This window comes from Oncorhynchus tshawytscha, linkage group LG02 (genome assembly GCF_018296145.1).
Source record: "Oncorhynchus tshawytscha isolate Ot180627B linkage group LG02, Otsh_v2.0, whole genome shotgun sequence".
NCBI classification, from domain to species: domain Eukaryota; kingdom Metazoa; phylum Chordata; class Actinopteri; order Salmoniformes; family Salmonidae; genus Oncorhynchus; species Oncorhynchus tshawytscha.
Window position 1 is genome coordinate 37,393,477 of NC_056430.1, and position 17,304 is coordinate 37,410,780.

Below are 17,304 nucleotides of genomic sequence, written 5' to 3' on the forward strand. Positions count from 1 at the left end.
TGTCTCATTGCTGCAACTCCTGTACGAGAGGCGAAGGTCGAGAGCCGTGCGTCCTCCGAAACACACCCCAACCAAGCCGCACTGCTTCTCAACACAATGCCAGAAGCCAGCCGCACCAATATGTCAGAGGAAACACCATACACCTGGCAACCGTGTCAGCATGCATTGCGCCAGGAGTCGCTAGTGCGCGATGGGTCATGGACATCCCTGCCGGCCAAATCCTCCCCTAACCCGGACGACGCTGGGACAATTGTGCACCTCCCCATTTGTCTCCCGGTCGTGGCCGGCTGTGTCAGAGCCTGGACTTGAACCCAGAATCTCTAGTAGCACAGCTCACACCTCGATGCAGTGCCTTAGACCACCGTGCCACTTGGGAGGCCTTTATACCTGTTGTTTAGGACGCATGTGACAAATTAAATTTGATTTGATTTGCGATTACTGTTGGATTTGAGAAGGTGCTCCTCCCTCCCGGCTTTCGCTCGATGATGTGACGGGCCATTACCCGGTGCAACAATGGCCAGCATAAAATAACACTCTCATTGCAAGGCTCGGGGATGCAGATGGAAATCTTTTCTACATCTGTAGTGTAGACTCACTACTAGATATACACTGAGTGTACAAAACATTCAGGACACCTGCTCTTTCAAATAAAATAAAATAAAATACAATTGTATTTGTCACATGCGCTGAATACAACAGGTGTAGAGCTTACAGTGAAAGACTTACTTACAAGCCCTTAACCATAAATTCAGAAAAATAAGTGTTAAGTAAAACATAAAAATAAAGAATTATTAAAGAGCAGCAGTAAAATCACAGTACCGAGGCTATATACAGGGGGTACCGGTATAGAGTCAATGTGCGGGGGCACAGGTTAGTCGAGGTAATTGAGCTAATATGTACATGCAGGTAGAGTTAAAGTGACTATGCATAATAAACAGAAAGTAGCAGCAGTGTAAAAGTAAGCATGTCAGTAAGGGGGGGGACAATGCAAGTAGTCTGAGTAGCCATTTGATTAGCTGTTTAGCAGTCTTATTTATTTATCCGTTATTTTACCAGGTAAGTTGACTTTGAACACGTTCTCATTTGCAGCAACGACCTGGGGAATAGTTACAGGGGAGAGGAGGGGGATGAATGAGCCATTTGTAAACTGGGGATTATTAGGTGACCGTGATGGTTAGAGGGCCAGATTGGGAATTTAGCCAGGACACCGGGGTTAACACCCCTACTCTTACGATAAGTGCCATGGGATCTTTAATGACATCAGAGAGTCAGGACACCCGTTTCACGTCCCATCCGAAAGACGGCACCCTACACAGGGCAGTGTCCCCAATCACTTCCCTGGGGCATTGGGATATTTTTTTAGACCAGAGGAAAGAGTGCCCCCCCCTTATGGCTTGGTGGTAGAAGCTGTTAAGAAGCCTTTTGGACCTAGACTTGGTGCTCCGGTACCGCTTGCCGTGCGGTAGCAGAGAGAACAGTCTATAACTAGGGTGGCTGGAGTCGGACAATTTTTAGGTCCTTCCTCTGACACCGCCTGTTATAGAGGTCCTGGATGGCAGGAAGCTTGGCCCCAGTGATGTACTGGGCTATACGTACTACCCTCTGTAATGCCCTGCCTCGGGGGCCGAGCAGTTGCCATACCAGGCAGTGAGGCAACCTGTCAGGATGCTCTCGATGGTGCCCCTGTAGTGCTTTTTGTCTTTCCATGTCATATACTGACCAGATGAATCCTGGTAAAAGCTATGATCCCTTATTGATGTCACTTGTTAAATGCACTTCAATCAGTGTAGATGAAGGGGAGGAGACAGATTAAAGAAGGGTTTTAAAGCCATGAGACAATTGAGACATTGTGTATGTGTGCCATTCAGAGGATGAAAGGGCAAGACAAAATATTTAAATGCCTTTGAACAGGATATGCTAGTAGGTGCCAGGCACACCGGTTTGTATCAAGAATTGCAATGCTGCTGTGTTCTTCATGCTCAACAGTTTCCATTGTGTATCAAGAATGGTCCACCACCCAAAGAACATCCAGCTAACTTCATGTGTCAGCGGAGTACATGCCCCGACGAATTGAGGCTGTTCTAAGGGGCAAAGGGGGGAGGGGGGGTCACGAAGGTGTCCTTAATGTTTTATACACTGAGTGTATGTCTGTGATGTTGAGCGGAGACATTTTTTTTTTGAAGAATAACAGTATTTTATGGTTATTCCCTGCGAACTGCAACTTTAAGAGATGGAAAAGAACTCTTGATTTGGTGACAGATTTGTCCCGCCCCGTGAGATGCACATACTTTGAGGAGCGCACGAAGACGAAAAACTCATTGCTGTGAGTGTAATTAACCAAAGCCATTTACATTAGCTATACAAAACGTATCTGGTTTAGCAGCAAGAGATTAAAACAAGTCAAGTATGTTCGTTTAACAATGTAATTAAAATCTCAGATACTAGTAGATTAATCGACTCCAACCAACGTCTCTCTTTCTATTGTGCACCTGTGGGACTGTCGGGGGAACTGCGGTAGGCAACATCATAAACGTAAGGCCAAAGCAAGGTTACAGGAGTTTTGTCATAAACTTGTGTTTGATATATACAGTTATTATAATGCTATGTTAATTTCTAGCCTTAATGTGTGCGTTTTTAGTATGCTAGTTTAGGCTGTGGTGTGAGTATTCACATGGTGAATTTGCTCTAGCCAAGGCTAAGTCAAATGTTTGCTGGTTAATGTTGCCAATTTGACAGGTACTTCCAATTTTGCACCATTATTACTGGTGGTGGAGGTTGCATGGGAAGTTATGGCAGTTGGCCAACCTATTTCAGGGTATGGAGGACTGGAGTGAGACGCAGTGCATTCGTTTTGATAGTACAGAAGGTTTATAGGCTACTTGTTTATTGTTATAATAATCCATCTACCAAGGAAGATATCTTCCTGCTTATGACACTTTTTATGAGTATGCCTGCATGACCATATGTTACAAAATGATTCCAAAGTGTGTAAATATTTTCAAAACTCAAAAGTGGAGCATTTTCAAAATAAGTGTACTCCCAACAACCCCATCTGTTGTGTAGATTCAGCTATCACAAACCCAAATTAAGGGGAAAGATAGACACCATTTAATCATTTTAAATGGTGCTTAGGCATTCTTTCCTATGGGGTTGAGGAATATAGTTAGATCTGCACAACAGATGGCATGCGAGACATGGACTCATCTTGACATTAGACCACTTTTGAAAACATCTGAACAAATGGTGATTTTGGAGTGAACTATTACTTTAAAACTCAGCTGATACCACCACAGCCATTTTGGTGACTTGGGCTACTCAAAGTAGGTTACTTGTTGTTGGCCTGATAGCCAGGATATATTCTATTCAAACTCCTGCTGAGTATTACGAGCTGGGTATTCAGTGGCTGTCCCTGGAGAAATGAGTAGTCTACTTTGGTATTCACCTCAGTGCCAGCAGTTGTCACACAATGCCGACTGTCCAGCTTGGTACCTTAACCGCACCGTGTGGCCATTTGAACAGGCCATTTGAATGCAGCTCCATGCTTATTTAACGGTGCTATTTATGCAGTTCTCTGTCTTGGAAGTTGCACAGCTGAGACTTAGAAAACGCTGCCAAACCATGTCGCCTTTTCATCCTCTCTCTGCGAAAAGAAAAGGATAGCCCACAGAGGAGGCAGGTGGTGATGTCCCAGTGAAGATGACTCAGTGGAATGCGTTGATGATGCTACCCATGTCAGATCATTTGGTTCGTCAGCCATTTTCACAATGCCAATTGGGGGACTTTCCTGTGTAAATAAAATAGAAAATATGCTACACACATCCCACTGGTTCAGATGCTGGGCAGAAAAAAAACCATGACAGAAACTATACATTTTCTCAACTCTGACATGCTCCTAAAGTTGATTTATTAATGAGACACAGAAATGGGCAACATTTTGATTCAGTTGTCAATTTCTCTGCCAAGCCAATGAATTGCTACAGAAATTGATATAGGTAAACTGCTCTTGTGAAAAATGTGTACAATTGTATGGTTTTTGAAGTCTTGGTGCAGACAAAGCTGTGTAAGGCGCGACTGCGTGTGTGTGTGCGCACCTCCAGGTGTGAGGCAAGGATCGGTACTGGTTAGACAGGGCCTGTGAAGTCGCAATGTGTTGAGTGTATTGAGAGCCAGGGTTTTCTCTCCCTGCCGCAGCACCACGCAGGCCCAACCACACGCTTCAACCTTTCAAACAGGACAGAGAAACCTGAGCTTCTCGCTCTGTTCGTCTCCTCTCCCCTCTGTCCCCCTCCTCCTTTCTCTTCACCTCTCTCCTCCAGCTGTCCTTTGCCGCAACCACCCACCTCCCCTTCTTTACCACCTTCATGAAGGGGATCAAGTTGTGCCATAGAATCACACAATTTAGATCAGTTTTGAGTTTTTCACCAGGTTGTTAACACTTAACTGTAGAGCAGTTGTATAGACTATTTCCTAGAAATTCTGCTGAAGACACACACACACACACACACCCTATGTACCTGGCAGGTGGAATCCAATCTCTAAGGTCATTGGTACAGGAAATCATGTGACCTGCTTCCTCCACTCTCATGACACCTTTCTCCTCACTCCGCCCCTTACACTCTTACACACTAGAGACATGCACATACGCATTGTGTCGGGTGTCGCAAGGTTTCACCAGGGGAGAGTGACAAACCGGAAGTGCTTAAAGTAAAGGCTGGACCGAAACTGGAGTGCTATAATATAGATAAGACAGTAACTTTATATCGAGAAGAAAACAGAAAAATAATCCATTAAAAAAAGGTATGTTTAAGGTCACGGTTAACTTGAACTCTTTGGGGAGAAGTTAAGTTACCGCTTCCCTTGTGCCATTGTTTTTGTAACTGTGTGTGTGTATAGCGTTTCAAAAATCATTATCTCTGTTCTCACTGAGAGAATTGACCATAACTCCCAGTGTTACTGTAGTAAGGCTAGTCCAACAGTATCCATGTCATGGATGTGACTTTTTCCTACCTATTGTCTGAACACGGGTTAAACCAAGGATGGCGGCTTTGTGACATCGGATCAGTCCCATGAGCTGAGGGGTGCCAAGTCAGGGAGAGTCCTGTGTTTCAGTTTCTGACTCAATCTGCTAGTTTAGCTTGAATAATTTTGTGTTTAATGATTCTTTGTTCAGAGCCAGGCAGAATTGACTATTGATTTTTATTTTTTCAAAGTCTGTTTTAGAGACGGACTTCAAGTAGCTTTTAACCCGCATGGTACTTGTTTTGCTATGGTTCAGTTTAATTACATAGTGTCATTACCTGCAAATCAAATTGTAGAGTAACAAGCAAATCGAGTTTGTCACAAGTGTTACCAGTGTCATATGGTTGGTAATGGTATGACGTAAAGAGCACAGTTTAAATTAGGCTACAGTGCCAATAGAATTTCTGCACCCCCTTAAATGATCTAAAAAGGGATTCAATTAGATTTTTGACAAGTATACCCATAACATGATGCTGCCACCACAATACTTGAAAATAGAGAGGGTTTTACTTTGGGATTTGACCCAACCCTGTAGTTTAATTTAGTCCAAAAAGTCTATTTGTTGTTGTCTTTGCAGTATTATTTAACAGCCTTGTTGAAAACAGAATATATGATTTGGAGTGGAATTTTTAACATGGGCTTCTTTCTTTTCACTTTGTCATACAGGCCAGTAATTTGGGAGTACAAACTATGTTGTTGATCCCTTTTGTATTTTCAAGTATTATGGTGGCAGCATCATGCTATGGGTATGCTTTTCACCACCAGGGGCTGAGGAGTTTAAGATCAAAATAAATATGAAAGGAGCAAAGCCCAGGTAAAAGGTTAGAGAGAAATCCACCCCATTTTTCTGAAAGTCTCAGTCCTGACTTAAATCTGTTCAAGGAAATCTGATAAAAGGTTGAAATATCGCTGTCCATCAATGATATCCAACCAAATTTACTGAGCCTGTGCAATTTTAACAAAAACAATGGATATATGTTGCGTAAAGCTGATAGAATTAAAAAGATTCACAGCTGTAATGGCTGCCAAAACCGCTTCAACCTGTATTAACTCAGAGGGTGAAAACGGATCCAATTATGATTATATAAATATTTAAAATGTCTTAATTTGGAAAATGTTCTATGACTTTCTTTCACTTTGAAAATGTGGAGTAGGTTGTGTAGGACAAATATCTACTTGAATCCTTTTCAGATGTATATTTTAAGGAGGCAAAATGTGAAAGTTGAAAGGGGTGTAGACTTTCTGTAGTCACTGTGTACCCTCCTGCCCCATATCTGTCTGTTGGTGCAGTCAATGTGATCCTGATGTTGTGTTATTTCAATGTGTCTGGTTGAAGTCCCTGGCATTTACTTAGATGCAAAGATATTTTCATTTGAGAAAAAATGTTTTATCTGCATGTCTTTTGTGTGTGTGTGTGTGTGGTGGGTGTGTGTGGGGGGGGGGGGGGTAGCAAATTATAAACCCCTTCCTACATTTGAGCTGTTCAGGACTGATGTACCTCCATGTCACTCAAGGCACTGACGATGATAAAATGGCTATATTGCGCAATACAGACTGATCCTGTGTTGGGTTTGTTGTGGATACAGCATTGCAATGAGATGAAAGTGAAGGTTCAAAGGCCGTTCCACTTTGTGCTTTAGTGAAATTGACACAGAGGCCTCGTTGACTGAAACACGATAATGATTGCCTCAGGAAAGGCGCGTCCGCAGGATCTGGCAATGTCACTTATGTTCAAAAGTTATTCCCAACATCCGGTCCCCATATCATGTCAAGTTTACAGTCACAATCAAGTATGTTGAAGTGAAGATTTGATTTCTTATCAATATACTTGCTCACCATACAGGTAGGGCTGGGAATTGCCAGGGAACTCGCGCTAAGATATTATCACGATACAAATGTATTGCGATTTGATACTGTGATTTTATTGCGATTCGATGTTCCAAACATATTGCTCACCATATGTCTGCTGCAGAGGGACATGAGAAAACAAGTTTTGATCAGTCATATAAATAAAAGTGCTGAAAACAAATTAGCTCCCTATTATTTAAAAAAATAAAGAAGTAAATTTAAAAAAGTGCTATGAAGTAAAAATACAGGAGTTTTGGTGCAGGCATAGCAAACTAGCGCCAAAAATAATATTACCATATTGTCAATATGATATAATATCCCCCATCACTACATACAAGTGCTATTCAGATATGGTGAGAGAGTAGACTAGACTGGGCCAGATCAACTAAACTTGTTCTGTTGCAGTTTGCTTCCAAGAAGTGGAATGTCAAATGAAAAGGAAGCCTCGTCTCTGTTTGGTTAGGCTACTTGTTCCTCTACATATCATGACCACTTACTACAGCTATGCTGCTACCTCTACTACTTCTGCAAGGTTAGAGGAAGATGATTCCTTTTTATTGTCCAATATGCACAAATGTCCATCGGCAATTTGTTGTCTGTTCTATCCCAACCCCTCAGAAGGACAGATAAAACATGCCCTGGATGGGGTAGAGTGCAGCGTCCCTGGAGAAATTATAGGGGTTAAGCAACTTGCTCAAAGGCACAACGTCAGGAGATGGCTGAGCTTGCAGGTGATAAGAGTACAATGGAAGTTGAATAGACAAGCACCCCAAATAAAGTGTTTTATATTCAACTTCCATTCTCCTCCAAGGGTGACTGATTTTTATTTCCTGCTCATCCAGTTTGTTCTTCGATCCCTGCATCTTGGTTTCTACTGTTAGGTAGTTTCCCCTGTGCTTAGCTTGGGGAAGCAGCTTGGAGGAAAGGCTGAGGAGGATTTTTTTTGAGGAATTCCACTGGATTTCTGCCTTTTGGCTTCCTGGTCTGGCCTGCTGTGCTGATGCACATGAATATGATGCGTTGCCTCTGACACACACACTTTATCCCTTTTCCACTGAACACATACCTCCAGGGTTGCACAGGCTTTCAACCAATATGCACTTCTTAAGCTAAGGTTTAAGCTTTGCCCTATTTTCCAAAGTTTTTCTCATGAAATATGACAGAGATGCAAGGCCCGAGTTTTAAACCACCCCTGTGGCCATGCTAAATACGGTCTTTATGAGAAGTCCATGTGATGTCTGTCTCTGTGGATTAGATTATTATTTTCCTGGATCCCATGGTTTGTAGACAGGAAGTGTTGGAGATTCTTTTGGAATTGGTAATTTGTTATGGTTGTCGTCGTGGTCACACTCGTAGTGCTGGTTTGCTTGTGGAGCTTATGAGCAATTCCATGGTAGTGGAATTACGCTGAGACAGATTTTTCACTTTAAAATGTATGCCAAACAAAATCATTGATTTCAAAGTTGAACTCTATGCACAGTGGCTACTTTGAATAATTTACACCAACAAAAAAATATATAAATGTACTTGAAAATCTGTGCAGATGCTAAGTTTGGTCAGAATTATGGTAAAATCTCCTTCAATTTTATTGTTACTGAACTTCATCTGCACAGTTCTTCCTGCAAATGTATTTTTGTAAATTTGTCAGTGGAAATGGTTAAAACTAGTACCTGTGCATAGAGTTCTATGGTTTGGTAAGCTTTGAAATTGATGTTTTTTGTTTGGTCTACATTATAAAGTGAAAGATCTGAGTCTGTAATTCCATTATCATGGAATTGCCTCTACTATGTTTATGCGTGTGCTTGGTCATGTCTGAGTCAACACACAACTAGCTGCTCTGACAATGCTTAATTCAATTCAGTCTCTTTGTCGGGTAATGATGTAATACCTGCAAAACACACCTTAATGAAAATGGCCAGATGAAAGGGCATGGTCCATACACCCTTCCGGCTGGCCCAAGACAGCCTATTGATATGAATTTATCTGAAAATGACTACAAATACACACCATGCAGTATACCAAAGGTGGGTCCATGTATAAACTGATAAATGCTTTTGTCGATTCTCATCATTCCCTCCCTTCCAGACAAATGACTATTTTACTGGCTTATCAGCTGTGTAATGAGACCGTTTTTTTTTGTTAGTGTACGTGTCTATCGGAAAACACAGTAACTATAGTAACTAACTTCCTGTGTGCATTTAGGCATGTGGGTGTATGTTATACTCTGGCCCTCTATAATTGTTGATTATGAAGATCAGGCTGAGATAAGTGGCAGTCGGAGTGCTGGTTTTCTCCTCCGAACAGAACAGGCCTCCTGACTGTCACAGAACAGGCCTCCTGACTGTCACGGAACAGGCCTCCTGACTGTCACGGAACAGGCCTCCTGACTGTCACGGAACAGGCCTCCTGACTGTCACGGAACAGGCCTCCTGACTGTCACGGAACAGGCCTCCTGACTGTCACGGAACAGGCCTCCTGACTGTCAACAGGCCTCCTGACTGTCACGGAGCAGGCCTCCTGACTGTCACGGAGCAGGCCTCCTGACTGTCACGGAGCAGGCCTCCTGACTGTCACGGAGCAGGCCTCCTGACTGTCACGGAGCAGGCCTCCTGACTGTCACGGAGCAGGCCTCCTGACTGTCTCGGAGCAGGCCTCCTGACTGAGCTCATAGCAGCAGGGCAGGGTATGTGCTGTAGATGATATCTCGGGGGCGGACTGACTCCTAGACAGAGAGCAGAGCAGGTGATTGACATACAGATCAATGACCTCACCATTGGGGAAGCTGAGGGATAGACAGTACCTCTTTGTACAGAGACAGTGCTGCATTGATCCCCCCCTGTCTGTCAACACTCTGCTATTATTCTGGGGGATCTGGGTGAAATAGACTATGAACCTATTAAAGAGAACACTTTACTGGCATAACTTTACTGTGTATATATAAAGCAATAAAAGCATACAAAATGCCTATATTGGTAATAATCAATGGGCTGTAGGCTACCTGGTAGGGCAATGTTTTCATGGGATAACTCCTGGGCCATTACACCCCAAACAAAAATACAAATGTGTTTGTTTCAATTTACACAAGTTGTCATTGTTATTAACATGTTATTCATTACCCTTCAATTAAGGTGTCACCCTGTATTGTCTATGTTGTGGTTTGATTGATTCATGATGAATGAGCAGTGAGGTAGTGCACTGTGCACACCATGGACAAACAGCTGGATGATGTCATCCAACAGTGCCAGTGTTGGTTGTTGAATCCAAGCTCTACACGCTGTGTGTATTATACACTGTATAAGGTCATTTCTATAAGATGGGTGTTGGAGAATTTTGGGACTTGTATTTCATGTAAAACAGGAGATGTAGTTTAAAAAATTTTTTAAGTAGACATTTTGATTCTGTCATTAATTAGTGTGTGTGTGTGTGTGTGTGTGTGTGTTAGGAGGCGGAGATGGAAGGCGGAAGTTCGTTCAGCAGAAAGTCGTGGGCGTCGCAGTCTTTACGGGTCACCGCCAGGGAGCTCTCATTGGTCAGCACGCGAGGCAAGACCAACGCTATTGCAGAGCGCTTCTCCAAGTGAGTGACAGGCACAGCTCTCTACTAGACACTTCTGTCTGTATGAGTGTACTACCTTGGACACTTCTCTTCCAAATGCATCATACCAAACACGCATCTATCTGTAGGGAATCCTCCATATCGCCCAGCTCTACGCATCTACTGTACCAATCACACTTATCCTTTTGGTTGAAAAGTCACCTCTTCATCACATTGTCGTAACTGTAATCGTAGGCAGTATCAACCGTGACCTATTTCCTCATACACCTTGCATGTACAGGTAATTTTCTTCTGTTGCTATGTAAAGTAACTGTTACCTTACAACAATCCTGACCTACCGTGCCACTCGTACATTTCAGCTGGCATTTACATAGCTATGGCTAACTGTGAACTTTAACAACTCACAAAGCAACTGTTTTGACTATGCAGAGGTTGTTGATTCTGCTCGTCACAAGTCCTCTCTGTCAGCTCTAGCTATGGAATCACAATTTCCCTAGTATAACACAAGGGTGTATAAAACCAGTGTAACAGTGGTGTTAGTCGAAAAGCAGCATAGTGTCTGCAGATCCAGAGGAAACCAGATCTGTGTCAGAAATAGCCCAAAACCTTTTTTTTTAATATTGCTTACACTTCCCTGATCTCTTCAGACCTTCAAAACATGTTCAGATATTATTGATTGAATATCAGTGCAAACTTCCATTCCCAGTGTAATGCTTTGGTCTACTTTACTGTGTGCACCTCTGTTCTTGATCAGCAGAGGTCAGTGTTGCTCCTCTGTTCCATAGGTACCAGAGAGCTGCTGAGGAGGCCAATGCTGAGAAGAAGAAAGCAGTGAGTATCTCCATTCAGCTCCCCAACAGGAGACTCACTCATGGAACTATAGGATGTGACATCACCTCAGACACAGCCACCAGTTCAATGATACGCTTGTGAATCTGCCCTCTTGGTCAAGTCTTTGACTCTGTCACCATTGAACTATATCAAATCCAATTTTATTAGTCACATACACATGGTTAGCAGATGTTAATGCGCGGTTAGAGAAATGCTTGTGCTTCTAGTTCCGACAATGCAGTAATATCTAACAAGTAATCTAACAAATTCACAACAACTACCTTATACACACAAATATAAAGGGATGAATAAGAATATGTACATATATATATATATGGGATGAGCGAGGGCTGTGCGGCATAGGTGAGATGCAGTAGATGGTTTGAAATACAGTGTATACATATGAGTTGAGTAATGTAGGATATGTAGACATTATTAAAGTGTCATTATTTAAAGTGACTAGCGATAGCTTTATTAAATCCATTTATTAAAGTGTCCAGATATTTGAGTCTGTATGTTGGCAGCAGTCACTCTGTTAGTGATGGCTGTTTAACAGTCTGATGGCCTTGAGATTGAAGCTGTTTTTCAGTCTCTCAGTCCCAGCTTTGATGCAGCTGTACTGACCGTGCCTTCTGGATGATAGTGGGGTGAACAGGCAGTGATATCGGGTGCTGTAGGTGTCCTGGAGGGCAGGTAGTTTTCCCCCGGTGATGCATTGTGCAGACCGCACTACCATCTAGAGAGCCATGCGGTTGTGGGCGGAGCAGTTGCCGTACCAGGCGGTGATGCAGCCCGACAGGATGCTCTCGATTGTGCATTTAGGTGACAATCCAAATTTCTTCAGCCTCCTGAGGTTGAAGAGGCGCTGTTGTGCCTTCTTCGCCACTCTATCTGTGTGGGTGAACCATTTCAGTTTGTCCGTGATGTGTACGCCGAGGAACTTAAAACTGTCCACCTTCTCCACTACTGTCCCATTGATGTGGATGGGGGGGTGCTCCCTCTGCTATTTCCTGAAGCCATGATCATCTCCTTTTGTTTTGTTGATGTTTGGTGAGAGATTATTTTCCTGACACCACACTCCAAGGGCCTTCACCTCCTCCCTGTAGGCCGTCTCGTCGTTGTTGGTAATCAAGCCTACCACTGTAGTGTTGTCTGCAAACTTGATGATTGAGTTGGAGACGTGCATAGCCACGCAGTAATGGGTGAACGGGGAGTACAGGAGGGGGCTGAGAACGCCCCAGTGTTGAGGATCAGCGGGGTAGTTGTTGTTGTTTCCTACCCTCACCACCTGGGGGCGGCCTGTCAGAAAGTCCAGGACCCAGTCACACAGGGCGGGGTCGAGACCCAGGGTCTCGAGCTTAATGACGACTTTGGAGGGTACTATGGTGTTAAATGCTGAACTGTAGTCAATGAACAGCATTCTTACATAGGTATTCCTCTTGTCCAGATAGAGCAGTGTGATGATGATTAGGTCGTCTGTGGACCTATTGGGGTGGTAAGCAAATTGGAGTGAGTCTAGGGTATCATGTAGGGTGGAGGTGATATGATCCTTGACTAGTCTCTCAAAGCACTTCATGATGACAGAAGTGAGTGCTACTGGGTGATAGTCATTTAGCTCAGTTACCTTTGCTTTCTTGGGAGCAGGAACAATGGTGTCCATTTTGAAGCATGTGGGCACAGCAGACTGGAATAGGGATTGATTATGTCCGTAAACACACCAGCCAGCTGGTCTGCGCATGCCCTGAGGATGTGTCTAGGGATGCCGTCTGGGCCGGCAGCCCTGCGAGGGTTAACATGTTTAAATGTTTTACTCACGTTGGCCACGGTGAAGGAGAGCCCACATGCTTTTGTAGCGGGCCGTGTAAGTGGCACTGTATTGTCCTCAAAGCGGGCAAAAAAAGTTATTTTAATTTGTCTGGGAGCAAGATGTCGATGTCCGCTACGTGGCTGGTTTTCTTTTTGTAGTCAGTGATTGACTGTAGACCCTGCCACATACGTCTCGTGTTTGAGCCGATGAATTGCGACTCTACCTTGTCTCTCTACTGATGCTTTGCTTTTTGATTGCCTTGCGGAGGGAATAGCTACACTGTTTGTATTCAGTCATGTTTCCAGTTGCCTTGCCAGGATTAAAGGCGCTTTCAGTTTTGCGCGAATGCTGCCATCAATCCACGGTTTCTGATTAGGGAAGTTTTTAATAGTCACAGCGGGTACAACATCACTGATGCACTTGCTAATCATATACATGGCGAAGACTATAATCAAAGAGAATTCTCTTGGTAGATAATGCGGTCGGCATTTGATTCTAGGTCAGGTGAACAAAACGGACTTAAGTTCTTGTATGTTGTTATGATCACACCAGGAGTCGTTAATCATAAGGCATACAACCACACCCTCCTTACCAGAGTTGTTTGTTTCTGTCGGCGCGATGCGCGAAGTAACCGGGTGGCTGTACCGACTCTGACAACATATCCCGAGTGAGCCATGTTTCCGTAAAACAGAGAATGTTACAATCTCTGATGTCTATCTGGAAGGCAAATCGTGCCCTAATTTCATCAACCTGGTTTTACTAGAGATTGGACATTGGCGAGTAATATGCTCGGAAGCGGTGTCTGATGTGCTCGCCTTCGAAGTCTGACCAGTAGGCTGCTCCGTCTGTATGCCTAAGTGGTTTTGTGCTCTCTTCTCTGCTCAGGCTACTTATTTTTGACAGTGACTAGATGAGATAAAGCATTTTGTCATTCACATGGTAAAATGACAGCCTTCGAAAACTTCCACCTCCCACACACCCATTATAATCCTCATCTCGTCTGAGGAGAACACCGAACAATTCCATGCCTTGTTCTGCCTGCCACTTATTGTGATGGGCAGGCGGTCAGCCCCATAATCCTGACTCAGTCGACTAATCCCAAAGTAATTCCCTGTGTTGGGATAGTTGTCTTTGTCTGTTGGGATAGTTGTCTTCTCTGTTGGTTATGGTCTTTGTTTGTTGGGAAGTGCTGGAGAAGTGGACAAGGGAATAGGGAATAAGTGATCGGCCGATGTCATGCAGGAGCACAAGGTAACTACCTAACATTTCCAATGGCTCATCGATGGGGAATGTATTTTGATCATTGGGTACCTTGCTGCCAGTGAATCTGGACCAAGATTGTAGCACAGGACTCTGCGTGACGTGACATTGTGGAATTCTGGAGAGGCTCAAGTAGTTGTAGACAAACATTGTTTACACACAAGGTCCTTAAGGTCATTCAGAGCGAGGAGAAGACACACACACACACACACACACGCTGGTTGTATTTGTGTGTGGTGTATGCTGTTCCTCCAGTCTTCCTGTTTGTGCTGAGTTAAACAGTCGGGCACAATGTCTAGTCAGCACAATGCTGTGTGTATGCGTGGATCCACAGGCAGCACTAGTCCTAAAGGGTGGGCTGTAAATTTGGGTCATAGGAGGAAAAGAGGTCTCAGCTTTCTGAGATGCAATCCTCTGTGTTGCGGTATGAGAATCAGGGCCAGGAGTTTTAACTAGGTTTTTTTTCAGGTTTATTTTGGTCCCTGAGTTTTTCCTGGTCAGGTTAACCAGCAACATTATCATAATGAATTATTACATGATGGTCCACAAATGAGCGCTAAGGAGGCTCCTGCAGTCTTATTTAACATTGTGTTGATTGTGTGGAATCTACACTGAACAAAAATATAAACGGAACATGTAAAGTGTTGGTCCCATGTTTCCTAAAGCTGAAATAAAATATCCCAGAAATGTTCCATATGCACAAAAAGCTTATTTTACATCCCTGTTAGTGAGCATTTCTTCTTTGTCAAGGTAATCCATCCACCTGTCACGTGTGGAATATCAAGAAACTGATTAAACAGCATGGCCATTCCACAGGTACACCTTGTGCTGGGTACAATAAAAGGCCACTCTAAAATGTGAAGTTTTGTCACACAACACAAGCCACATATGTCTCAAGTTTTGAGGGAGCATGCAATTGGCATGAATACTGCAGGAATGTCCACCAGAGCTGTTACCAGAGAATGTAATGTTCATTTATATATCATAATCCACCTCCAATGTCGTTATAGAGAATATGGCAATACTTCCAACCGGCCTCACAACCGCAGACCACGTGTATGGCATTGTGTAGGCAAGCAGTTTGCTGATGTCAACATTGTGAAGAGAGGGCCACATGGTGGGGTTATGATATGGGCAGAAATAAGCTACGGACAACAAACAAAATTGCATTTTATTGATTGGCAATTTGAATGCACAGAGATAACGTGACGAGATCCTGAGGCCCATTGTCGTGCCATTCATTCACCACCATCACCTCATGTTTCATCATGTTTCAGGATGATAATGCACAGCCCCATGTCGCAAGGATCTGTACACAATTCCTGGAAGCTGAACATTTCCCAGCTCTTCCATGGCCTGCATACTCACCAGACATCTCACCCATTGAGCATGTTTGGGATGCTCTGGGTTGACGTGTAAGGCAGCGTGTTCCGGTTTCTGCCAATATCCAGCAACTTTGCACAACCATTGAAGAGGAGTGGGACAACATTCCACAGGCCATAATCAACAGCCTGATCAACTCTATGCGAAGGAGATGTTGCGCTGCATGAGGCAAATTGTGGTCACACCAGATACTGACTGGTTTTCTGATGCATTTATTTTTTTAATATATATATTTTTTTGAAGGTATCTGTGACCAACAGATGCATATATGTATTCCCAGTCATGTGAAATCCACAGATTAGGGCCTAATGTATTTATTTCAATTGACTGATTTCCTTATGAATTGTAACTCTTTGAAATTGGTGTATGTTGCACTTATATTTTTGTTCAGTATAATTCCCCCTTCAACTGTGGCCATTATCAGTAATGGTTCTGTATATAATTACAGGTATGATTATTCCTACTTAATCACATCTATTATGTTCTCTAACCGCAAAAGACATGCAAAAGTTAATGACAGTTTTATAGGGGAATAAATGGCCACTCCTTAACTTTCAACATGAGGTCCTCCCTCTTACTGCTGCTGAGTCAGGCAGATTGAGTCACCTTTAGTGTTCTAATCAGGAATCTAATCAAATTTGATTTGTCACATGCGCCAAATACAACAGGTGTAGACTTTACAAGCCCATAACCAACAGTGCAGTTCAAGAAGAGAATATTTACGAAGTAGACTAAAATATAAAAAGTAATAATAAAAGAAACACTAACAATGACGAGGCTATATACAGGGGTCACCGGTACCGAGTCAGTGTGCGGGGGTACAGGCTAGTTGAGGTAGTGTGTACATGTAGGTGGGGGTGAAGTGACTGTGCATAGGTAAAAATTGAGCAGTGAGTGTACAAAAAAAGCAATTTTCTGAATTTCTCAGCAGTCTTATGGCTTGGTGGTAGAAGCTAGAAGTGTGTGTGTGTGTTCTCGTTCAATGGTGGTGAATGGCTGAGATGTCTCAATAGGTTAAACGGGACTTCATGTGTTGTAGGTTACGCTGTGTCTTGAGGACATGGGGTAAAATGGGAGGAGCAGTGACATTGTTGATTTGACTCCTTACTTTTAATAATCCAGTTTTCAAGGGAAATAAATAACTTAAAGGGAGTTTGGTTTTGTACAACACTGTCTGCAATTTGAATGTCTTGATGTGATTGGCGATCACAGATCTCAACACTGACAGCATGAGGTTCCGTAACATGACACATGGTACATGTTAGGTGATGCCATGACTTCAGTGCATTGGTATGGCTCTGACATTGGCTCACACAACAACGGAATACTTGAAACTTCAGCCATGTGTCTGCTAGATTCACACACACAAATAACCACATATTTACCATTTTTATTTGGGAATAAACTTTGAGAAGTGACAAGTAAAGAACACCAGACTCAGTCAGCGAAGAGTTAAACATTTCCCAAATGTATCATTTCCTGCTTTCTTGTTTCCTGGGATCTTTTTTTCCCCCCTCTGCCTCCATCTCTCTCTCTTTCTCCTGGTCTTGATGGGGGGTGGGCTGGTTCTTACTTCGAGTTTTTCTAACTGCTAACATCTG

General features: G+C 43.2%; 1 protein-coding gene across 4 annotated transcripts in view; it reads left to right on the forward strand.

Annotated features, from left to right (window-relative positions):
* The first annotated feature begins 2,189 nt into the window (after positions 1 to 2,189).
* LOC112216418 (LIM domain and actin-binding protein 1) overlaps positions 2,190 to 17,304 on the forward strand; it is a 28,083-nt gene continuing 12,968 nt past the window's right edge. For 2 of the 4 annotated variants that reach the window (XM_024376398.2, XM_042297914.1), the window contains exons 1-3: positions 4,642 to 4,797; positions 10,310 to 10,443; positions 11,208 to 11,253. In XM_024376398.2, the coding sequence (XP_024232166.1) occupies positions 10,319 to 10,443; positions 11,208 to 11,253 (171 nt within the window). In that variant the 5' untranslated portion in view covers positions 4,642 to 4,797; positions 10,310 to 10,318. The other 2 variants (XM_024376404.2, XM_024376393.1) reach the window with 2 other exon arrangements.